Below are 26,013 nucleotides of genomic sequence, written 5' to 3' on the forward strand. Positions count from 1 at the left end.
GAACAACTTCTCACCCCAATTTCCATTGCACTTTGTGTCCCTCCTTGTAACTACTAGGTCGCCTGGTGAGTTTGGGTTTGGACTGTGCTCCGCAACCACTACTCTTTCCTTCAACTTTCCTCTGCCGCCCCTATGGCACTCAACATCTCCTCTTTCTTCTCTAACTGCTACACTATCACCTACCCTCCCTCTCTCACAAAGTCTGGAAGAAAAAAAGCACAAAAAAGACATCCTGACCACTAACCCTGGCCTACCCATCGCAGCTATGTCAGTACAACTTCCAGACAGGTCTTCACAGATATCATCTTCTCTGTCCCCTCTCCAGATCTATGGACTCCTCATCTCATCTCTACTGTGTCCCCTTTCACATCCTCTTCTATTAATGGTAGCAGCAAATGGGAAGTCCTCTTGGCAGGCTCTGCATCATCTAAGCATATCATTAATGTCTATCACACTGGCACTATCTTGGTTCAGGGCCCACAATGAAACCTCCTTCTCTTTGACCGGCACCTGCCATCCCTCATCAACTTACTTCCAACACCTGCTGCTACTCCCTCTTCCACTCTCTCTGTCCCCTCCCCCCGAATGGTGTACCACGTTCCCAAAGGTTGAGACCTCCTGCATCTACCAACACTTAATGCTCGTTCAGCCATCAAACACTCTGCTGACGTCTGCCTCCTCCTTGAAGACATTGACCTTGACATCCTTGCTCTTACAGAGACATGGTTCAATGCCAGCTATGAGAAACCAAAGGGTGTCTCACCTGCTAGTCCCCAGGGATCTCTCCCTCAGGTCGCCAGAGCATGGCCATCACCTTTGGATCCAGACCCTGTGGTGGACAAGTGTGGAAGGATCACCTGGGTGAGGAATCTGCAGGGAGAGGGGGTGGGGCAGCCAGTGGTGAGACTAGGTATTCCTCCCTTTCCCGTACCCAAGATCCCTCCTATTTCATAGGATTCTCCAAGTCCAACTTCCCCTCCCCTAGCCACACAAACACTGGGCCGATGTAGAGGGGGGCTGAGAGTAATAATGCTAACTCTGACACATCACATTGGACATGCCCCGTTAATTTGGTCAGGCAACGTCAGGCTCTTGACTCTAAGTGCATACATCCAATACCAATTAGCTCTCCTCACACGATAAAAGGCAGAACATAGAGACACACTCTGTGCAAGGTGGAACGCAAGAAAGAGAAGAATTTGTGGGGCGAAGGCGAACCTAGTGGAGCAGAGTAACAGACCGAGGGATGAGAGCCTCGGGTGAAGAACCCCAGGAGTACCCTGCAGGAGGTCCTTGCCTCCAAAAGGCTGCGAAAGATATGTTCAGAAGGCTGAGTCCCAAACTAGAAGGCTGCATTGTGTTTCAAGGATGCCAGTGACCCTCCTGGATGAACGGCAGAGTTGAGGAGGCCAGACCAAACCTGTGGTACTAACCTTGATTCGTAAACTGAAATACAGTAAAGAGTAGAAAGAAACACACACAGCCAGTGAGTTGGCAAGCGACCTGAGAGACCGGTGTGTGCTAAAAAAAGATTGAAGTGGCAATAATCTATCGCACAATTAAAGGCTCCACGTGTGTGGATGAAAAGCAAAGAAATGCAGACCTGCAAATGAACCTTGAAGTAACGATAGCTGTAAAAACAGAGTAAAGGCTGTGGTCCGGCGAAAGGAAGTAGCCCACTCACTCAAAAGTCTCCTAGAAAGTGGAAAAGTTTGTAGCAATAAGGAGAATGAACTGTAAAAGCTAGGTGATTGAAATCGACACTGAGAAAAGGGGAGAGTAAAAAGGTGAACGTTGAATTTTGATGCATAATACAGTGAACTACCCAGACCAGGAAGCACTGGGGCAAATAATATAGGAGTGTGAGTTGAAAGCTGGAAAGTCAAAGTGGTCCTGTGGAGCTCTGTAGACAAAAAGCCACGCACATTTGAAAGTCTTCAACATCAGGAAACGGTCCGAGCCCAACTGAGGGAGACCGAAGGTTGTAATAAGTTAGGGGAAGGGAACCCCTAAAGGAGGTAAATTAAGCTTTGGTATGGGAGCCCCCTGCAAATGTTGTAGAACTTTTGCTGTCAAAGGTCTGAGCCCGGATAAACATGTACAATTGCTTTAAGAGGTCTGAGCCCGACATCGCTGGACCGACGAGAACCTTTTGGTGAACTGTGTTTTGGAAATTGGAAAGTAAGAAGTTTAGGTGGAAGGGCAGGCGGCCTCAATCCACATCTTGAACTGCTTTTGTGTTAAGAGCCTGAGCCAGAGTTTGTCATCTTGCCTACAGGGACCACCTCACTCCGTGCTGTCCAACGTGGGGAGGAGAGCTGACTCAGCCACATTTATTCTTTACATTTGAACACTGACTTTTCTTACTCTTCCTTCGAGAGCCTGGCTCGCAAGCTGGTCATCTCTCCTTCTTCCTCATTGACCATTGCCACTTTCTACAGTCCACCTGCTTCCACCACCTCGTTCCTCTCTGAATGGGGCGATTTCTGCTCCTCTCTCCTCACAACCTCCACAAAACTCCTTCTCATGAGGGATTTCAACATCCATCTGGACTCCTCTATCATGACATCCTCTTTCTTCTGTGACCTTTGCACCTTGCTCTCCCTCTCCATTCTCCCTTCTGGTCCAACACACTCAGCTGGACACATGCTTGATGCCCTCATCCACTCTGATCTTTCACTCTCCTCCCCACTGATCACCCCTCTCTCCTTGTCAGACCACTTTCTCCCCTCCTCTCAACTGGGCCCTCTCAGGCCTTTGAATGCACATCCCCCGGCCCTGCTAAACTCATTCACGAACATCTGTCCGATGAAATGAGTGTCAGCTGCTGCCTTCACATCTACCTTCATACCCCCCTCTGCCCTCACTGCAGACTCTACCTCTTACTCTGCCCTCAGCAACCTCCACCTGGCCATTACTAACACTCTAGACATTCTTTCCCCAGTCATGAGGATCTGCCTGAAACCTGCCTCTAAGCTCAACACCTAGTACGACTCTGAACTTGCAGCCCTAAAATGCAAGTGCAGAGCTGCGGAACAGAAGTGGAAGACCTCTGACTCACCTTCTGATACATTGGCCTGCTCCAAAGACAATACAGACTTTCCATCCACACCAAGAAAAGGGCCCACATTGCCACGTCTCTGGTGCATCTAACAACACGTCTGAGCTCTTTAAAATCGGCAGGGAACTAGCCAACCCTTTTGTAGTCTCCTCCTCCTCCATCCCCTCTCAAGCCCTCTGCAACACATTGGCCACACACTTTACTACAACACCTTAGGACATCCTGAGCTCCCTTGTCTCTCTTGAGCCTCTTCCCCCTCACCCACTGCTTCCTATGGCCTCCCACCCTCCTTCTGCCTTTTGTTCCTCTTTCTCTGCTTTCACACCTGATGAGGTCACCAGAGTTGTCTGCTCCATGAAGGTCTTCTCCAAACAGTCTCCCCCTGCTCCTCCAGAACCATTAAGGACAATATTGTATCTCTTGTCCCTGCAGTTGCTGATTTCTGCAACCACTCTTTTGCCACTGGATCATTCCCGTCCTCTCTCAAGCACTCCCTTGTGTGCCCCCTCCTGAAATAACCATCAGCAGACCAATCTGTCCAGCCAACTACCACTCCATAGCTGTCACCCCCTTCCTTGGAACCTCCTGGAGAAGCTGGCATTCCCCCAACTAACCTCACGCACTGAACTCTTTGGCTGCCTCCATGACCATCAATCTGGATTCTGAGCATCCAGAGGCACGGAAACCACTCTTCTGAACACTCGTGAGCAACAGCTCGCATCCCTGGATTCCAACTCTCCTGCTGTCCCCATTCTTCTTGATCTCTCCTCTGCTTTTGGGACACTGGACTGGCTGACCTCCTTCTTCAGTAACCGTCCACCTCAGGTCATTCTGGGCAATTTCTCCTCCCCTACCTATTTCTCCACCTGTGGTGTCTCCCAGGGCTCCAACCTCTCTCCTTGGCTCTTTAAAAACTACCTCGCTCCACTGGCCTACCTCATTTCCACCTTCTCCCCTAACTTTCAGTGTTACGCAGATGACACACAACCCTTCTTCAAACTTCACTCTGACCCTATCCTTACTTCTTCCATCAGTCCGGACTGCCTATCTGCCATCCAGTCCTGGTGCACTTCCAATGATCTCTGTCTTAATGCCAGCAAGACTGAGATCCTTCCTATTGGGACTCCTGCTCTCTCCTTCTTTCCCTCACTCTGGCCATGCTCTATGGGCTCTCCCCCATTTCAAAGAAATTCTCCCTTTCCTCACTTTCCCCCAGAAGCCCAATGTCTCCAGAGCTCTGGTTCTCTCTAAGCTTGACTAATGCAATAGCCTTTTGCTGAATCTACCCTCTTCCTCTCTACAACCCCTCCAACTAATCCAGAATAGGGCTGCAAGACTTATCCTTGGCCTCAAGCCCAGGGACCGCACCGCTCCAGCCCTAAAAACTCTCCACTGGCTCCCGGTTGCTCCAAGGATCAAATTCAAATCCCTCTGCATCATCTATAAGGCTGTCTGGGGCTGGGGTCCGGGGGCCACACTGCCTACAACTTGCTATAACTAAATACTCTTCCTCTGGATCTTTACGGCCCTCCGGCACCAACTCTCTGTGTGTCAAGCACTTCACTAAACTGGCTGGTGGACAATCTTTTTCTGGCACCCAACTATTGAATAGCCTCCTCCTTCCTCTGCTTCTTGAGCCAGATCTCCTCAAATTCCGGAAGCTCCTCAAGACTTTCCTGTTCACTTCCTACTTCCCTTCCTTCCTCCTCTGCTAATCCCACAGTTGCTGAGATTGGCGACCATGGCCCTTATGTGTCCTGCGGGGCCCTGGCCTCCCACATCCAATCACCTTCAGACTATATCCGCTCCTAGCACTTTCCTTGGCACCCACTGGCCTATGCCACCGTAGGTCTGCACTTACCTACTTATTGGCAGCTGACCTCTCCCTAGTACTTATCTATTTGCTGACAGCTGACGGCTCCCTAGCACTTCCTCCACTTGGCACTTACATCTGATGCTCACTCACAAGCACAGGCACAGCTAGCACTTATCCCTCACTTCCTCACCTCTCTCCTCTTTGTGCACTTGCACGTTCTGAATGCTCACAAGGCATAGTAGGTCTGTCTTCATCCTTCTGTGCTTTAATTGTTTTTCATTTTTATTTAATTTCATTTTTTATATTTTTTTCAATCCCATGGTCCCTCCCCGTTGCCCTGTGGGGGCTTTGAAACACAATGTGCCTGCTGCATTAGTGCCTTACAAATGCACAATAAAATAAAATGGAAAATAAATAAATAAACAAACAAACAAATAAATAAATACAGATGTATTTGCTATCTATCAAAAAAGATTGGACCCATTTAAGGGCATTACCCTGAAGGCCCGCATTATGGAGTCTATCAAGTAATATTGAATGGTTGATAATGCTATTTATTGTTGTAGAATGGGCATTTACTCTAGGGACTTTCCGAGGCATCTTAGGGCTAACTAGGACAGGTCTGAGCTAAACAAAAGAAGAAAGTACTCATTTCAGAAAAGGCCTTTGTTTCAAAGATTTTCAAAATGCACGATAGCCGGAAATGGCTTGAGCTTGAGTGGAAATGGATTTTAATGCAGGGCTGTCAATATTCAATAGTCTCTGCCCCCTCTTCCCAAATGCTTCCTTCACCACATGAAGGATGCATGCCTGTAAAGAATGCAAACGGACATACCAATATAGTTTGACCATAAGAGACTGTAGGGGGCTCTTGAGGGAACAGATGCTGAATTATTTTATTGGAAATCAGCCAATAAGTCTGACAGGGAAGCATAGAAATAGGATTACATAGAATGGCAGAGAAATGGGATCTAGCCTACAAACTCATGGGAGGTTTACATCTGCATAATACATCACTTGGAATAGTGACTCATATGTTGATTTTTCATACCGAATATGTGTACTTGTTTGCATGTTTATAGACATCTGGAACGAACTACATGTATATGTCCAAACCGAGGTGGGTAATGGCACCACCGTAGCGAGTGGTGGAGTTACCCCCTGGGTCCCCGGTAACATAGCCGAAGCTGCTAATGGGCTGTGGAAGTCTGGTCCACGGGGTGATGGCAGGACTCTACAGTCAAGCTCCATCTTCAGGGACCTCTATTGGTGTTAGATTGGTACATTTTGTATGCACTGAAAGAGGGATCTATGACAGTGAAGCCATGTACATATTAGTCATAATCAAGATATCCAACCTCAGAGTTTAATATGCCATCTCCATCGGAGTCGTCATCACAGGCATCTCCAACGCCGTCTCTGTCGGCGTCCTCTTGGCCAGAGTTAGGCACAGTCACACAGTTATCCTAGCAAAGAGGAATAGTTTGCAGATCGTTAATGGATGATTTACTTCTGAACAGTTTTCAATTTTTCCAGGACTGACATTTTCTTTCTTTTTACCTTTCTGCAGTTTATGTCCGAGCATCGCAGTCTTTCGTCGGGGAACCCGTCAATATCAGTGTCTCTACCGCAGAGAAAGCCATTTCCTGCCCAGCCAACTGCACACTAGATGGAAAGAAGACAGAATGATCACATCAGTTCCCTGAATTTGCCAGCGCATGTTCAATCGTTACCAAATTTATCAACAGCCATGTTGTTTGATATTAAAAATTGACAGCGAACTCGAATTAATTGAACTTTGAAACACTGGTTTTGTGTCTGGGCGCTTTATAAATAAACAATTCAATACAATTAGATACAATTAGATACAAGGGCCCTCATTACAAGTCAGGCGGTGGACTATGGTGCTGCTAGCACCATGGTCCATGCCGGATTCCGCCATGGTGGATGGCGGAATTACCGCCCCATTCCAAGGTGAGTGGGGCAGTAATTCCCCATTCGCCCTTCCCCATTCCCATTTTTGCCCATAGGGCATAATGGGGATGGGGAAGGCGCTAATGACGGCACCGTAAATTACGGTGCCGTAATTAGCACCAAGGTCGCTTAGCGCCTTGGACTTTAACGCCTGCAAAAAGCAGGCGTTAAAGTGTGAATCAGGTGTTAAGGGTTTAACGGGGCCGACGCTCTTTACGGCGCCGTTAACCCCTTAACGCCTGACTTGTAATGAGGGCCAAGGTATGTTACTGGACCGCTTGCTTGTGAGAATTGGGTGACGATTGTTAACTCATATGCTTCAAAAGGTGAACCTGCTACTGAAAACCAAACATGGGCATTTTTCTAGATGCTCCTTTTAATAAATCTGCATGGATTTAGTTCGTTTTTGGAAAGAGAAGAAGCAGGAAATTAAGATGCTTATGTGGGAGTGTTATAGATATTAAACCTGAGCATAGTGGAAACATTTTTTTCTAGTATATCACCAGCCAGCAGGTTTTCAAAATTTAATAATTCTTCATTCACTTTCTTTATTAAGTTTTTGGTAACCGATTGAGAGGTTTCAGATGCTTTCCAAGTTTGCTAAATATTCAGACTGCAAATATAAGAAACACGTTTACAATGTTTTTGGATGTGCTATATCAGCTGGGAAAGAATTACCTGTGGAGATGAGGGGATGGTACCTACAATTTACAAAGCACTAAAAAAAACATGCAGGCTAGCTTGCTGTATTTAACATTCCTGAATGCATGATTTGCTATATTTATAGGAAATGTTTATTGTTATATTGTTAGGGAACATTGCTCTAAAGGCAATTTTCCCTCTATATTTGTGGACCCTCCAAACATTTTGCTTTTGTTTCAGCAGCCTGACCTGACTTTTACCAGTGAAGCACAGCCTTCAGTTGTGCTCCCCTGGGCTTTCGCTCATTGTTACGGGGAAATTGACATGTTTCAGGCTGTCAGTACTGAGAAACGTTGTTTCTCTTAGTCTTTTGACTATGTTGCCACTTTTGTTAACATTTTATCATTGCACAAAGTACATTACTGTACCACGCAATGGGGTCCTTGTGTTTTCTGGTCCTATTCATCCACTAAGGAATTTTTGGTGACTGGACAATGTGCCTAGAAATGGTCTGGGGGCAACAGAAGCTTTTTTGTGTATTTTTATAACTTTTTACTGAGCCATGCTGCGCTTACTGCATTTGGCTCATGACTGTGGCTAGTGTCCATCATGGCTATGCCACAAGGTCTTTTGTCTATTCCTTTGGCCATTTTGTCTGTTGACCTTCATCCTGGCATTCCCCCCTGGTCTTTGTGACCTGGGACTTCCTTATTTGGGCATGAGGTTGCCCGGGGAAGCCACTTCTTTTGCGGGCTACTGCAGGTCATGTGTGTGGATATCCAGGAAGTGGGTTGGGACTGTCTGGGCCCAAGCCACACTACTAGTGGCAGGATGTCTGGTGCGCCCGAGACCAAGAGAGCCACAGTGGTTCCTGATTGGACTACTGCTGGACCACTGCTGTGTAGAGGAGGAGCCAAGTGCCTCTACTGGAAGTCCCGCCCCCATTTTGCCTATATGTTGGTACCGGAAATTGTGACATTCACGATGCCAATAATGGTCCCTATACCGCGAAGAGTTGTCGAAACAAGATAGCCATTGAGAAAGCCCTATATGATGTACCCGCAGAGAAATGGCAGTCTTCTAAAGGAGGTTCGGAAAGAAGTGTGAAGATGAATGAAAGACAAGACTGGTGATGTCAAATGAAGCAGAAATTACGCACCCAGAGGAGATGCCAATGAAGAGAGTATATAGACCTTTTAGATCCTGATGACGAAGTAAAGAATTGAACAACATTTCATGTGCAGAATGAAGATTACACGTGCAGAAAGCACTGAAGAAAATGCAAGCCGTTTTATAACTGTACAGAGGCTGAAACGCAATTAGACTAAGTAATCATGAAGGCTGGCTGTACGTAGTGAATAGACTGCAAGTGGTGCTGCCAATATATATATATATATTTATTTATAGAATATGGATGTTCCACAATGTATTTTAGCAAAGTAGGACCCCATGAACAGAATGGCTGAAAGTGTGGCGCAGTAAAAGAATACAGCTGATGGTGAAGGAAGATCCGAGAAGACTTGTCTTTCCCAGTGCCAAGGGTTGGGGCAGCCAAGAAACTGGTTATCTATTCGAGAAGATACAATGAACGTGAGACGCGAGACGAGCTCCTGTTGATGTGCAATGGAAAAACACTAGAAGTGACAGGTTTTGTTCATATAATAGTGTTAAATGTGAAGAAGGAGCTCAAAACGTGGTGTTTCTGTCACATGGTCAAGATGAAAATAGACTTTGGGCAAGCTACACCGGGACGTGAAGATAAGACCATGCTCACACTCCCTTCTATTCTCAGGCACACCGATACTTGCAAGGCCAAGTTCAAAGACTAATTTGACTAATTTGAATGGCAGACAGTAGGGGTGATGATGGACGTTGGGCTTATTGGGTGAGAAGGTATGGTCAAGTCTAGTGGAGTAACTCTGCTGAAAATGTTCGGGGGGGACATGACATCTGAAGAAAAGGTGCCCCAGACAAATTAATGGGTACAAAATAGTGTGCCATAAAAGTTGGGGGGGACAAACACCCCTGCCCCCCTAAAATTACGCCCATGGTCAAGATCAACCCTCCAGCACCTGGGGTACCAGCTTGCATGCTGTTAGCGAGTGGAATATTCCAGAAGGGTACAAGCATGCCAACCAATCGTAGAGGGTCACATAGCAAAGAGCCCTATAGTTTGAAAGCCAAAGAAATGTTGTGTATTTTATGACAGCGAAGATGACTTGCACTAGGGGTGGGCATAGCTGTCCAACTGACCTTAGAGATCCAATCACAGTCCCGTCCCCCATAGAAAGTATACTTAGATGTTCCCCTTAAGACTATCACAACTCCAAGTATGTTTTCTTATTTTGCCACATAGTATAACATCATGTATGACGAATTTGTGTTATAGATATGTGTTTTTTCATGTGAAACATTGAGAGCTTAAGTGAACGTCTGTTGATGTCCGTTGTAACTCCCTGTTTTAGATACTTGTTAATAAAACAGCTAAAAGATTTGTCAACTTCCTGAGTCAGTCTGATTATTGGTGTCAGAGTAAAATCTGCATCCGCATCCATCCCAGATAGAGCTACCTCGCTCAAACGGCCTACGAGTTCACATAGTCACAGAGCGAGGATGGTTCGGACCCATCGATTAGTAGGTCTCAACATTTTCAGATAATTGGACATACTCTTCAATTTAGCCGGAAGATCACAAAGTTTCCCGAGGAGAGAGGCCGATATAGAATTCTTGCAAGAAAAACGATAAAGGTGGGACGGGTCCCTCTTTGACAAAATCCCTCCTGGTTTCTACAGGCACTGAGCGGACTGAAGGCGACGGTGGTCGATTGGAGGAGGGGTCGATACCGAGGGCCTTGAGCTGAAGAACGAATGGTGAGTATATTGAGGCGACTAGCAAAATAAGGGAATGGGATTGTAGTAATGTAGAAAAGTAACAGGGGATTGTCTAGTAAAAAGTGTTTTGAACAAGGAGCCTACTGTAGAGCCCGGTTTTCTACCGCAAGGCGGCACATTATTTAATATTATTATTTGTATAGTTATAAAGCGCTGAAAGCCCGCAGCCATCAGGGCGCATAACAAAACATTCTGTGTTTCTAACTAAAGAAAGTGTCATTTCTAGAACTCTGGTTGGCAAATGCTGCACACGCTGTTGTGTAGTAAAGAGGCTGCACATGTTTAATGGTGGCTGCTGGAAACTATGCACAAGAAGCAGTTAATTCACTGCTCATAATGATAATCATCATAACAATGTCTGACAGTCTTAGGTTGCCTTCCTGGTCTAGGTGTCTCTTATAGCGGAGGGACAACGGCAGGCTGCTCTGCTGCAGCGCCAACCTTTCGCTGTCTTTTCCTGTTGGCTCTGCATCACTGAGCTTATGCACTCATGAGTCCTGCGAGACTGCCTCCATCGCGGGCCCTCCTGAGACTCTGTCTCCATATACCTCCTTTTGTTGAGCAGCTTGGTCCCACTCTATCATGAAGTCTGCATACCTTGCTGGCCTGCGTTTCTCCCGATTTGGGTGACCTTCGCAGTTAGCACTGCTGGGTCCCGGGAGTAGATGTCACTCTGCTGACCTTATTTGCATCTACAATGTTCCTTTCACGTTGAACCTTGCTCTCACCACCCATGCTGACTTGGTTCTCCTTCCTTCCTGGGACATGCTCCATCACCTGATCCGCAGTGTCAATGTCTGGTGTGATGCCAATACCATTCTCTTGTTCCCTTTGATCGCTCATGCTAGACTCTCTTGACTCACTGGACCTTTTCTCATACAGGGCAACCCTTTCCAAGTTCCATCTCTTTCCATGTTGGGTGCACACATGATTTAAACCTTTCTGCATAACTCTGATTGGTTTGCTGAATCTTGAGCCTGTGACTTGATCCTTGTGGGTTAGTCAATTTTTGACTAAGTTTCCTTCCTGTACTTCTGTTCTGTGAGCTGCTCTTCTATCGTCACTCCTTTTCTTCATGGATGCCTTGCTTCTTTGTATTCTCCAAAGAACATCTTCCATGTTCACGACTTCATCCACACTCACTCTGTTTAGCCAAGGAGGTACCAACGCGAATGCCGCCCTTCTACCCCACAGCATGTGAAATAGAGACACATTAGTGGTCCCATTTGGAGTAAGGCGATGAGATGCAATAGACTTTTTACTGTTTTGTATGGGACCATACCTGAGGCTTTAGCCAATTGCAGTGCTCCTTTGATAAATCTGTTGGTCCTTTCACCCAGTCCATTGGTCTGGGGATCACATAAAGAGGCCTTGATCTGTTTAATGTTATTGCCCACTAGGAATTTCTTCATTTCTCTAGAAACCAACTGGACACCATTGTATGCCACTATCGCCTTAGGTAATCCTCTTTGAAACACTGCAGTGATAAGTTCTATCACTGTCACAGTGGTGATATCCGATACAAATTCTGCTTCCACCCATTTGGACAAATAGTCAATCATTACTGTTCCATATCTGTGGCCTGGCTACATGGCTTCTAATGGTCCAATGAAGTCCAGACCCAATTTGTGCCACACCCCTTCTGGTATCTCTGTGGGAATGAGTGGTGCTTTTCTCACTTTCAGATGTTTTCACTGTTTAAACATTCATGACATCGCTGTGATGCTGGAAATGCATCGGAGGGACAGGGCCTCAGTATCGTTGTCCTTTACTGCTTTTTACTGTGTGTTCTGTCGTGTTTTCCGCGCAGGAGTTCAGGTGAGACTCCTTGTGGTGCAGCTCTCTCTCTTTTGCTTTGGTGAACAGACCCATGGGATACCCTTATGGCACCCATGGGTAGGGGTACAACCCTGTGCCCCTAGTGTATGTTTTTGGGCCCCTGTGTGTGACCCACAGAGCAGGGTACGGGCTGGTGGCAGCTCCATGCTGAAATAACTGGTGCCCTGAGCATCCGCCATTTTGGGATGCCCAGGCCCTGTCATTGGAATCGGGAGATTCCTGATGGAGACAAAATGGCCCCCATGGCCTCTTGCCTTCCATCATCTGTTACCCTGATCTTCCTGAAGTCCCGGGAAGCCCTACCTCTGTCCCTACCCCCTGACTGGCTGTTGGGTGGAAGTTCCGTATATGGTAGCGTGGGGAAGTGCCGACCAGACTGGCTGGAGCCTTCTCAACGACCGTATGTTGTGGGTACGCCTGTGGGTGGGACCTGGGTAAATGGAGTGTGTAACGAATATACATTCTAGGTGTGACTGTCTAGTATCTGGTGTTTGACACAATGGTTGAGACAGCCCTGCGCGAAATGGGTATGAATGCAGTTTGGAGTGTTGAATGGCTCGGTACTTGTCCCAATACACATAACTTGTTGTGAGTGTCTGAAGAGAAGTGAATGGCCTGAATACCTCATGTACCTGATTGGTTGCCTACCTGCATGAATGCCCGTAGTCTTGATTGGAGGCTTGAGTGTGACCCAGCGGAATGAATGGGAGATCAACATTATATCTGGGGACCTCTCACTGCTAGGAATCGTGTTCAGAACCTGAAGTCCACTACGACGAGTAACTGGAGTGAAGCTTAACCTTGAGCCCTGCTGGACGAGAAGAATTGCTGTTGCTCTCCTTCGCAATCTGAAAGCTGCTGTGCTTCAAGAACTGATCCAGAGAGGACCTGGTAAGGTGCCCTCTTCCCGAGCTACGAGGGACCATCGTGCACAGCTGATCTTTGCCTAAGCTCCCTTGTAGACAGACCTTTGACAGGCTGCCGACACGATACGGGGACTGCCGCGGAACTCCAAGGAGAAGCGCCCAGACTGTTGTCCGTCACTGTCATCGACCACCGTCGCCGACTGGAGCCGCAGTGCTCCCGTTGCCTAAGAAACTTCTGTGATCCAAGGACGCTCTCGTCCGCATCGTTGCCGCTGTATCCTGCTGGAGAAGGCCTGACTGTCGACGCGCTGAGGAGCATCCACCGGTGGATTTCCCACCACCCAAAGACCACAGAGACGCCGACGACTCGACGCCCTTGCTGGGCCACAGTTCTTCAACTCTTTGCGGTCCAGAACTATCGACACCGAGGTACCCCGCACGCCTCTTCCTTGCAGGACGTTTACGCTTCCCCGTCAACGAGCACCGCTAGGAACGACACAGCCACTTCCCCGTCGTAGCTCGACCTGTTCTCCATCGGACGTTCGACAACCCGTGACTCCTGCCTGAAAGGGAGGACACTCAAGAAGGGTTGTCGATTTCCCCGATGCGGAACGCTACAACACCAAGGTACTTTGGGGTTGCAGAACTATTGGGAAGTCTAAGGGTGAACAATATATGGACTGGGCTTGTATCTTTCTTCTACAGGTTGCCCAGGTGGGGGGATCTCCACACAGAGCTGTGTTTAACGGTAGTTACCAGTCCTCTGCCTATTGCTCAACCATCCTGCTTTCCTTCCTCTCTCTACTGCTGGTTTCCTCTTTATTTTGATCTGGGTGTCATTCTGACCATATGCACTTTAATAAAATCTAATAACGTTAGTGGTACCACATTAGAATTGTACATATTTACCATTGTTGATTTTCGGAGTGCAAAGTGAGTTATCGTGATCGTGTATATGACTTTGAATATTAATTATATAAAGACTGTGTTTTAACTGATACAGTGTGTGGACATTCCTTCGTGGGGGCTTGAGGACTACACTGTACTTATGAACCAGCTCGCATCACCTCCCGAGAAGCTAGGCCTTGATTGCTCGTCCATTGCTACCGTAATAAAGAATCTTGGCAAGGGTCTCTGTGCCTCCCCTCTACCATATAGAGATCGGAAGTGCAGACCCCCCTCCGGTCTTTACAATCGCTCCATCATTATGCAAATGTCATGATCCATACACGCCCACCAGTATGCATCTCTCACCCTGCGCTGTGTCATGTTGCTCCCAAGGTGTCCTGAATAATCCCTGCAGAGAATAACTTTCCTCATGCCTACCGGAATAACCTGGTCACCTCGTAATAGTAAACCAGTTGATTCCTATATCTCCTTGGCGACCTATCAGTATGGTTTTAGCCCCTCTGGAACAGCTTTCTCATTTGGCTTTCCTTTCCTGACCCACTCAATTAACTTTTGCATCATGGGATCCTTATCCAACTCCTCTCTCCAAGGGTTTTGACCCATCTCCATATACCGCTGGCTGCTCTGGTCGCTGATTGACACCACCACACATTCATCCTTCAAGAAGGTGGTCGCTGACCCTCTTATCTCTAGCAACCTCGACATGCAGTCGGCTTTGGCATTTTTACAGCCTGCAATTTGTCCTATTTCATAGGTTTATTCCTGTTGTCTGGCCACAATGCGTGCTAGCCTGGGAGTCGATGTCTCCGTTCCGCTGGGGCTTAACATGTGTATAAGAGGTTTGTGGTCAGTAAGGAGATTCAATTTAGTGCCCAACACATATGTCCTAAAATATTCCACGATCCTAGCACACGCCAACATTTCTTTTTACACTGTTGAGTAATTATTTTCTGTGTCGGCAATGTCTTCAACGCAAATGCTACGACTTGTTCTGTGTCACCCTTCTACTCTATAGTTTCTTGGGACTGATTCCATTTGATGGTATGGTATGGTATAACGCAAGTACTCCACTTCCTTCAGTTGGATGGCACGCTTCTCTTAGCCATAGCCACACACCGTCATCTTGCAGTTTGTGTAGAACCTTCTTCAAAACACTATCCTGTGTTTCTAATCTTTCTGCATAAATGAGGATATCATTTTGAAAATATGACTTTTCCAATGTTTCTCAATAGTGAATCCATCATCCTCTGGACTGCCGATGTGGCTGAGGATAACCCAAAAGTCATCTTGTTGAACTGGAAGAGGCCAAACGGGGTGATGAACACCATCAAGGGTCTCGACTCTTTGTGTAGGGGAATCTGATGGTACTGATCCTGCATGCCCAGTTTAGAGAACACCTTTGCTTCCGACATCATTAATATGAACTCATTAATGCTAGCAGCAGGTAGCTGTCTGTTATTACTTCGAGGATCAGGCTGCGCCAGTCGATACATACTTTTAGATCATTCTAAAATTGTTCCTTAATTAGCACCACCGGTCTCAGCCATTCCGATGACTCAACTTTCTCTATGGTGCCCTTGTTGACCATTTTCTCTAACTCACCTGTAACCTTAGTTGTGCAGTAGTTGGCACTGGTCTTACTTTATGCTTCAGAGGAATCTTGTTCTGCCGTAGCATGATTTTGTGCACATCGTTTTTGATTTTCCCTGAGCCACTGGACACTAATCTTGGAAATTCCTTTATTAATCCTGGCGCTGCTCCTATTGCCACTGATAAGACTTGATATTCCATGCTGGGATCTAGTTTAATGTTCAGTTTTACCTGATCATCCCACCCTAACACAGCTGGACCATCTTCTGCGAAATATACTCTTTTGTGTATCTTCTGGCCTTTAAATTCTGTAGTGCTGTTGATGTACCCCAACAGGTGAACGGACACTCCTCAGTACACTGTTAGTCTGTGCTTCATTCTCTTTACTTCAACCTTGCTCTGGCCCACCATGCACTTATACGAGTGGAATGGAAGAATGGTCAAATCCATGACAGTGGTTTAATTTCTCTCCAGTGTGGCTTCTGTCTCCTTGCAATGGAACTGTTGACCATCATGACGGTTGGCACATCCTCCCCTGAGGATTCATCTCCTCCTGTGCCACTGTCCACTTCCGCTAATGTGATTTTCTTGCCTCTACACCTGCAGGCAACCGCTATGTGTCCAAACCTCCTGCAATCGGAACATTCTTTGCTCCTGGACGGACAATCTCTATCGTTTTCCAGATGGTGAGTGCTGGCACACCTGTGGCACTTCAAAGGTTCTCTTTCTTCACCTCTTCCATCCCTACCATCCCATTTCAGTCTCTCCGTGTACTGGATGGTATGCACTTCCAAAGCCGGCACACTTCCTGATATTTCTTTGCATCTGCTGGAGGTTTCCTCCACTGCTCTGGCAATCTGAATTGGCTTGTCAAGCATTAATTATTTTTCCAAAATGAACTTGTCGTGTACTTTTCTCGAGTTGATGTGAATCACCAGCATGTCGCAAATCATGTTCTCTGTGTTATTGTCAAAGTCACACAGAGCTGCCAATTCTCTCAACCTCGTGACATAGTCGTCCACTAATTCAGATGATTCTTGCTTCCTGCCATAGAACTTGATATGGTGCAGGACTGTGTTTTCTCTGTTGGAAAACCGCTTAACAATGCGCTGTTTGGCTTCCTTGAATATGTCATCGTCCTCATCCTGCACTGTTTCGGGATTGTGTCCAGCAACAATCCTCTGCCCTCTCACTCCCATGGCATTCAGCAACATGGCTCTCTTCCTGGCCAGGGAATAGTCTGTACCCCCGGAACAGCATCCAAGTATGTAGTGAAAGAGACTGTAGAGACGCAGAAGGTTGCATAGCTCCCTGCATCTTGAACATGTGGAACTCACTCCATAGTGCTCGTCGCCAATTAAGTTGTGTAATAAGGAGGTTGTACACTGTGGGAGCTCAACAGGTTTAATGGTGGCTGCTGGAAACTATGTACCAGATGCAGTTAATTCACTGCTCGTAATGCTCATCATCATAACAATGTCTGATAGTGTTAGGTTGCCTTCCTGATCTAGTTGTCTCTTATAGCAGAGGACCGTGGGGAGACCGCTATGCGGCAGCGCTGACGTTTTGCAGTCTTTTCTTTCTGCATCGCTTTGCCCCCCGCATGCATTCATGAGTCTTGCGAGACCTCCTCCATCACGGGCTCTTGCATGACTCTGTCTCGACACACTGTCTGGCGCCCCTAGCATCTCGACATGATTTGATGAACTAGTATACACACCTTTTATGAGCAGACGATTCTGGCCCAGCGAGCCAAATAGAATTATTTAAGAGAATATGGTGGTGGGGGGGTTTCGGTGTATCTCATCGAGATGGATATGAAACGTGAGTTTTTTATGTACTGATTCAACTTGTTGATTGCACAAGGCACTTTCTTTCGTGTTTGTATGATCCACCTGTGGACATCTTGTCTCTGCCATTTTTGCATTTAATTGATTGTTGAAGAATAGATAATCATATAGTACAATTTTATATCACTGTAAATCAAAAAAGTTAAACAATAGGTATTTGCAAAAAGGAATACTTGAGGGTGGATTAGAATCATCACAAACAACCCTTGAGGTATAAATTAAAAGAATGAGAGGAGAGTAAAAGGAACAGAGACTAAAAGAGACATGACAGAGAACGTTCACATAATAATGTCATGCAAAGAGGAAACAAGATAATCAATTCTTGGTGGTATAAAAGGCTATGTTTGCAGAAATTGCAAAATTGTACACTAAAAATGCTAAGTGAACCAAAAAGCTGCTAAAATGAAGAGGAAATGTTGTCATGGCCGGATCCCCCTTGCACTGACAACGGAGGATGCTGCTATCCGATGTCCGACTGACCTCCAGTGACAACTGGTGGCAGCCTCCAGGAGCATCTGATGGGGGCAGCTGGTGGCAGTTTCCAGTAGCAGCTGGAAAGTGTGTCTGCTGAAGACTAGAGGTGGCAAAGGCCTTTAAGGTTTGCATTTGGCAAATTCTTTCCCTTACATAAAAGCAATCTTTGAAAGTATACAAGGGAATAAAGAGTTCAGTAGGCTTTTAAAGTGTCAAACACATACTATGCACGCCGCCGTCCCATCACGTTCAATAATGCAGTTCGCCCTCTCATGGCATGGATTTGACTGCCCGTTTGAGCAGGTTCTCTCCCTCCTGCAGCCAGAGGTCTGGTCGCCAACGTAACCTGGTTTACAAGGTCCACATCTGTACGATCCCTGCCAACAGAGAATGTGTTACAATGAAGACCAATTCTTTGTATTGTAAAGCATTAAAAAAAAACATTGTGAGCTCTGCTTGGGCACTAACGATTAACAGGAACATTACGTTTCCAGATCTGTATCAGAGTATCCGAGGTTCCTGGGCAGATGCACCCAGCTGGTGCTCGACCGGAGACACTCGTTGCCATTTGTATGTGGAATTAAAACATTTTGATATACCCTCGACTGTGAACATCATTAAGCAGTACATTCAGCACTGACCATCATTATGCAGTTAAATGTTATAAATTCGTAAGGTGCGGGTAAATGTTGCAGCTGTACAGCACTACAAACGTGATTAAGCTTGGTCTGTTGTTCGGGGTTCTTATAGAGGAGCATACGGCATTTCATTGGCATTCTATAACATGTGTTTTGTGGGTCTGTTTCTTTCCAGTTATGGAATGTTAGATTGGTTTTGTTTAGTAGTCACACATGTTGAGCCTATTCAGAAAACAGACCCTACCGCCCCTTTCTGCAGCACAATATAAGACAGTAACAGTATATTTTGGATACACGCCGCCCTAGCAGGAGAGTCAGCACTGAAGAATGCCCAAAACACTATTTAAAGTCTGCATTTCAATATGAAATAAGACGTGCAAGAGACAGCGCAGGAATCAGGATACTCACAAGATACAGCACAATTGTGTTGCACTTATTGCCTACTATCTGTTTTAATTGTAATTTTGCAGTGCTTAAGCAACAATAAAAAGTGGAAGGGTATCAAGAGTATGTTAAAAAGCAAACGCAGGGTCACCAACTTCTCCAGACTATATGCACCCCAAAATGTAATGCAGTGAGACTGAGAGGGTATTATTATGTATTGTTATACAGTTTCCTTTGAGTAGTTAATGGGGCCCCCTTTCCACATCAAGTACATTTTGACAGGTGGACATACCCCATTTGTGTCTTTAGTCCTGCCCCCTTTGATATGGCTTTGATATCAATTTAATTTTGATATAAAAAAGATATCAAACCTTTTGGATAACGATTTTATACGAAATGTATATTTGATATAAAGTGGGTATAATTTACATCAGTTTTGATACAAACTGAATATACATTATGGTGTGCAGTCATAATGTCGATTGCAAAAAAGTCTAAAACAAAAATGTGGAAAAAAAAAATGTCGAAAAAAAAAAATGTTTTTTTTTTATTTGTATATTTTTTGGGGTTTTGGGTAATAAAAATAAATGGGGGGTGGGGAGGAACCCCCCATTACAAAAATAAAAATAAAAAAACATTCAAATTTTTTTTCTCGACATTTTTGTATTAGACTTTTTTGAATTCGACATTATCACTATGAACCATACATTATATATAAAAATGATGTAAACACAGGAGCACTGTGTTGTGGTTTTGCTTGGTCGACTATGGAAGGCGAAGTGGGCTCTGAAGACAGGGACTGTGAACTCATAGTTTTGCGACGTGACACAGCAATGACCTCGGACAGGGGTTTGGCCTTTAATTTGATAGGATGTGGAAAATGATATCAAAAACATTTTGATATCTTTTTTAAATTAAATGTATATACAAATTAATATAGAAATTAATACGTTTGCTATAAAAATGTATATACAAATTCATATAAAAATGTATCTTTGTATATAAAAATGTATAAACACATTAATATTTTTGTGATATTAAGTTGGCCTAAAATTCTTTTTGCTATCACACATTTTTTATATGAATTTTAATATAAAATGTATATCAATGTTATAGGAACTGGACATAAAGTCTTTATATAGTATAGATGATTTCATAGCATTCCAGAGGATCAATGTGGTCTAAAAATAACCCTCTAGAGTTGAGTTAGCTTCATCACCTAGTAACACTGGTGTAGATGTTATGTAGACTTTAAATAGAGGCTGTCAGCCCAAAATACAAATGACAGAGCGCAAAGTATGTGGCACAAGTCTTTATAAAAATCTAACTATTTAGTTTGGCAATGCATGTTTCTTTTAAATAATGAAAGCGGTTTGTTTATTACAAAGTGTCCTCACCAGAATTATACAAAAGTCCAAACTATTGCTATGGCAAAATATGCTGATCTGGACAGTATGTGCACACGGCCGGTTCTCTTAGAATGAATGCTGTCTAAAAGGGCTGCAGGGGCATGCAGAGAGAAATGACGACACTGATTAGCTGTGAAACAGGACCGCTCTGGGGAGGGGGGTTTATCTGCCAAACTCAAAACTTTAACATTTTCACCCAGTGCAGCAGAAAAGACAGATGACAGGCCTGATAAGGCCTGGTGAGCTGGACAGAGTATATGGGAGGGGTCTTGCAATACACAATATTGTTATCCATGACTGGTTAGAGGTAGCTAGGTCATTTTAGTTTTGTTATAAAGGTCTATTTTTGTAAAGTAAGCACAAATATATTTATGTGTTTGTGGATAAGGAATTTTGCAAAGGGATGGGCCACACCTTTTTAAAAATACAGCACGCTGGGGGTGCTGATAATAAAGCAGCATGCAAGTGAATGGTGGCCTCTAATGTTTGAAAAGCACATTTTGGAAGGGAGCCAGCAGAAATAGCACTTTGAAGTTTCAGGAGATCCCCAAGACTTGATCAATCCCTGCAGTGTGGCTAATTGGTTTCAACTGCCAGCAGCTTTGCGGGAAACCTGTTATCTGAGAGCCCGGAACAGAGGACCTCCTGGAAGACTTTTGACTGAAAACAGGCCAGGCCTTTTTTAGGCAGATTATTTCCAGAAAGTATAAAAGGAGAGTTGTATTTACTTTTAAATTAAACAACTGCAGGAATGTAATGACAAATGTGCAGTTTAAAAAAGTATTTAGGCTTTTAAATATGTTATTAGGGTTGGACCCTGTATTAACAGGGTTTAGGATTTCAGTGTTAAAAGGTTGTGCAGTGTAATAAGAATATGTTCTGTAACATTTAGTTACATGGCTATTTCTCATTTTAAATGGGTGGCACTATGTTTTAAGCAATTTTATGAGGGGTGTTTCACGTCCTAGAGGTTGAGAGCAGTTGCAGCCTGTTTTGATTGTGTCCAAAGTTTCGAAACAATTGTTTCGAATGACAAAAGTTCCGAAACAAAAGTTTCAAAAAAAAAGTTTCTAATGTCTTTTTTTTAATATTAAGGGTTTATTTTAATTTAGTATAGTAAAATAAGTGTTTAAAAAAAAAACAGGGGTTCGGGGGTGGGAGAGCGGAACCCCCCTCATGAAAAAAAAATCAAAACAAATAAAATACTTTTGACATTTTTTTTGGACACTTTTGTGTTGGAATTTATGTTATTCGAAACTTTGACTGTAGAAACAGTCACTGTGAATCTGTTTTGATGTATCAACCAGCACAAAAATATAAAAGCTATATTTGCAATTTAGACTCTGGCCTTGACAAAGCTGCACAATTGACACGGTTTTGGTGCTGGGTGCGAAGCAGTAAAAACAATATGTGCTTAATCTCTGTGTGCTAGGCAAGATCAGAGTGCTAGAACTCAATTTTTACATGTGCAAGCTGCAATGTGTGCTTTATTAATTCAGAGCTAGATGGGTGATATTGGGAGCAGTAATTTAAACGACCTTTTTTAACTTTAGCATTGTCTTTTCCACAATATTGACAATGCTGACAATGCAATGTTTTTGCTATCCTTGTTAAAGATCACACAGGCTGTTGACACACTGGCAGCGCGATTTATTTTGTACAAACTGCCAGCATGGAAGAATTTTGAATGGTAACTATATCGAAAATATTGGGCGCTAGCAATTTAAATGATAGTTTTTCTCTTTCGTTGTGTTTTATACAATATTGACAATGCTGACAATGTGAATTTATAGTTGGGCTCAAAGGGGTTTGAGTATGTGGCAGAGATCACACATTTGGTGAAGTGTGATAGCCACGATTCTTTTATCTTGAATTTTTAGTGACATCATGTACCCCAACAGATGAATGGCACACAGGGCAGAGTCTCTGGATGGGAATTGTGTCAGCCAACAACCGGCAGCCATTGGGTTTATGACAATTGATTAATCTAACGCAACATGCCCCATCTGGTTTAGGGGCCAGCTGGGGCTGATGGAATCTCTAGGGCCCCAATGCAAAGGAGCTGTTTTTCTGATTCATTAATGAGTATTTTTGGATTACCGCCTTTATCAACCACCAATGGAATGTCTGGGGTGCCAATACCACAAAGTTGTTTTTCATATTCAGTAATGATTACTTTGGGATTGCATCTGCCAGCACGCAATCGTTTTGGAATGTTAACACGCCCCATCTGCTTTCAGGGCCAGCAATACCCAAGGATGGTGGGGGTCTGCTGCTGTTTCAGAATGGCTTTTGCAACACTTTAAGGCTGCCTCACTGCCGACTTCATGGAGATACATTGGCAAGCGACAGTGGTTTTTGGACACTGCTGCTATTTTCAAGCCCAAGAGTTTGTAATGGTCCCTATTGTTTTGTAATTACCAGAGGACATACCGATGGGCCGGTGCCACACCTATCAAGGTGCCAATCATGGAGTGCTGCAGATAGTAGATTTGACCCCAACAACCGGCACTACAGAATGTGATGGTGGCCACTACAGTTTTTAAGTGTGAACATTGTTTCGCGGGACTGGGAGGGGCTGGCAATAGGTTGATTGGTTTATTACAGCATCTAAAGGTATGTTGTGTATTATATACAGTGGATGTGTGTTTTATATAGTCTTTAATGCCATATTGTTGAAGAAAATATATAAAGCTGTCACATGTTTGTATTCTCTGCTTCTAGCTTAGATAGAGAAGGGCATGCATTTTATTTGTAGGTTTTCACATAGTGCTTAAACGGCTGAATACAGATATAGCAATGTTTGTTTTAGTAACCCCCCAGAAGGAGGAACAGCTAACCCCTGCTGTGATTTAACTCCGCCTGGTGGAGTCCACGTATAGATATCTGTACAAGGTTGTTCAAGCCTCAATTATTTGTTGTTATGGATACCAGGCTACAACATCCATGCATGTGTGTTCTGGCAGCACCTTCCAGCTGCGGTAAGAGTTATTTTGTCTGAAAACTCATAGAAAACGCACACACCGCAATGATACATATTCCTGACAATATTGTTCAGCTGTACAGTTGCTGGCAACCTCTTTATACCACCTTCAACACCAGTTTAAGCACCTTCGTTATGTAGAGGTTATGCCTGAGAGTCTCAACGACCATGATTTACTACCGACTACCGCCGAGCATGGTGAATATGATCATCACAGATGATTTTATGACCGAGGGGCGGGCAGAGCACCGAGCTAGAAAAAGCCTTTAACCAATAATCCCATCATTGCAATCTAAGCTTTTGCTACACCGTGCAGAATGTATTCAACAACTGCAAGAGCAACCGATCTATAATGCTAAATGCTAGTTACTTAGTGTTATTTAAAATCCCTCGGGATAAACAACAACTAGCCATGATAGCTCAACAGATGTATCTGACTAAAACATGTTTTTTATGGAGGCTTTTGAAGACATGTCCAGAAGACCTACAATTACCTTGTGGTTGATTTAAAAACAACCACTCAAAAGTATTATGGATTGCTCACTGATATATTTCTGCCGGGGATACTTGCTGTTTATACTCCTAAAAAGACATCTAAAAAATGCCATTAATCGCAATATTGCCTGCATCATGTTGTCACGTATGCAGAGAAACATCGAGCTGCTCAAAATGCTTATATATGCCACCACTCAACAATGCAAGGCCATTCTAGCCGCAGTCTCTGACAATCTGGTGGCCGCTATTTCAGAGATTGCTCAGAACACTTCAAAGGGACACGTCCCCCCAACACACCATCAAATAACTGTGTTGAAAAAGAACAAGGGTATCATCAAAGGACTGCTCAATAAGTGGATAACACTAAGGGCTAAAAGAAAAGTGGTCTCTCAGGCTGGCAGATTTATAGGATCTTTGATAGGCATAGCCCTACCACTAATCATCAGCTTGCTCGGTGGCCAGTGATGGAGCACACCCATAAAATGTATCTGGTGGACAAAAGTCAGTTATAAAGTCTGACAACCCCCACAAGCCCCAAGGATTGGGATATACAGAAGATTGCCACCATGCGTCTTGACTTGGAAATGAAGGATGTTTTAAACAGGCCTGATTTAGCGGTGCATGATAAAGCGGTCTAATATAGGGATATTTTGCATAAATATTTAAACCACCCCCGGCGCAGCGATGCAGAGAAAACAAACAAATTTTATACATACTACCTGAAGAATCTAGCAATGTGAATGCTCCGCCTGGGGCAGATCTGTTACTTATCAACGTGGTGAATACACTCAGCTGTCGCTATAAACCTAACGCAGAACTATTACTACATAAAATGGAACTCGCAAAGGATGTGGCCTCTGGACCAATAGGAGCAAGTTTATTTACAGGGGCAGTATTGTAAGGGGTTGAAACCTGCACGATTTTTTAAGGGTGTTATGAATCAACACCCCACTTCTATAACAAATGCCCCATTGGCTGGAACGAGTTTATGCAAGCGGTCGCTGATTTAAATACCCTAACATCCGTTGTGGGTAGCATTGTATAATGACGCCTTCTGGAGAGGATAGAAATTGGTGCCCGCTTCTCCTCTGCAACAACACAGTCCTATAGATACACCTATGAACAGCCCCTGTGCCTCCAGCCACAAAGAGGGCTGAAATACCAGCTGGTTTAAGGAATCTTTACCCACCTCCTCACAAATCTACAACGCCCCTGTCATTAATACATCCAGAGCATTTAGGGCTCGCCGGAGACACGTTCCCTCTATCTGGTTATCTGATTAATGTGATCCCCATCTTTGTCTGAATGTATACGTTTCTTTTTTTCTGTCTTGACATGTTTGTGGAATAACTTTTATTCTTTCTGAATTAACTATGTCTTTTTTTATTTTTGCAAATATAAAATGTATTTGAATCATAAAACCAACTGGCTCTTTATTACTTTGTATTATTTATTATGTATAATAATACAGGACGCTTGTTGATTTTTAAAAAGTTATTTTACTGATAGATGTATGACTAGATAGACATCCCGTATTTACATTTTTGACAGTGTGAATATTTTGTGAGATAAATAGACATTAGGTAAACAAATCTGATCACCATTTGATCATATTGATTAGCGATTGCTCAAATACATTTTCAAAACAGCCAAAAGCAATCTCCATTCAGACATGTAGCTGATAAAGAATATACAGTACTGACCGCAGGTCATGGTTTTAGAGTCTTGAACCGGTGCAGTGGTATAACGTAAATACTTTGCAATTCTTTTCATAGTCTGTTAAAAATTTGGCATTTATGGGGTGTAGCGAGAAGTGTGGGAAGCTGTCAAACAGTGTTAGCACATTTTCCTCCAACCACAAAGCTATCCAGTATGTTCCGCTCTGGTACTGCAGATCAGGGTACACCACCAGGCTAACTGGGTGATCTCTGGGTGGCGCATGGGGCATCTATCGCTGGCATACACACTGTAAAATGTTTTTCGAATGTGTCTATGCTTACGCAGAAATCCTTTTTCTGTAGAGTATCCATTCAATATCGAAGAGTATGTTTCTGTGCACATTGATCTCAAGAACGTTATTGTAAACACTGCACACTAGCAGCGAGTGCGTGGTGGTTGGTTTCTTTCAAACTTTATCTCAGCACGTAGATTCCAGCTTCTCAGGAGGTTGAAATGCCCTGCTGATGCATTGT

The 26,013-nt window shown here is 44.3% G+C and overlaps 1 protein-coding gene across 2 annotated transcripts in view; it reads right to left on the bottom strand.

Moving 5' to 3' along the window:
• COMP (cartilage oligomeric matrix protein) overlaps window positions 1-26,013 on the bottom strand; it is a 676,605-nt gene that overhangs the window by 268,760 nt on the left and 381,832 nt on the right. For both annotated transcript variants that reach the window (XM_069649319.1, XM_069649318.1), the window contains exons 7-9: window positions 18,137-18,289; window positions 6,438-6,542; window positions 6,236-6,343 (exon numbers count right to left, since the gene is read on the bottom strand). In XM_069649319.1, the coding sequence (XP_069505420.1) occupies window positions 6,236-6,343; window positions 6,438-6,542; window positions 18,137-18,289 (366 nt within the window). The remainder of the gene's footprint in view (window positions 1-6,235; window positions 6,344-6,437; window positions 6,543-18,136; window positions 18,290-26,013) is intronic.

The sequence above is a fragment of the Ambystoma mexicanum genome, chromosome 1p (assembly GCF_040938575.1).
Source record: "Ambystoma mexicanum isolate Mex_15411 chromosome 1p, UKY_AmexF1_1, whole genome shotgun sequence".
Classification (NCBI taxonomy): Eukaryota; Metazoa; Chordata; class Amphibia; order Caudata; family Ambystomatidae; genus Ambystoma; species Ambystoma mexicanum.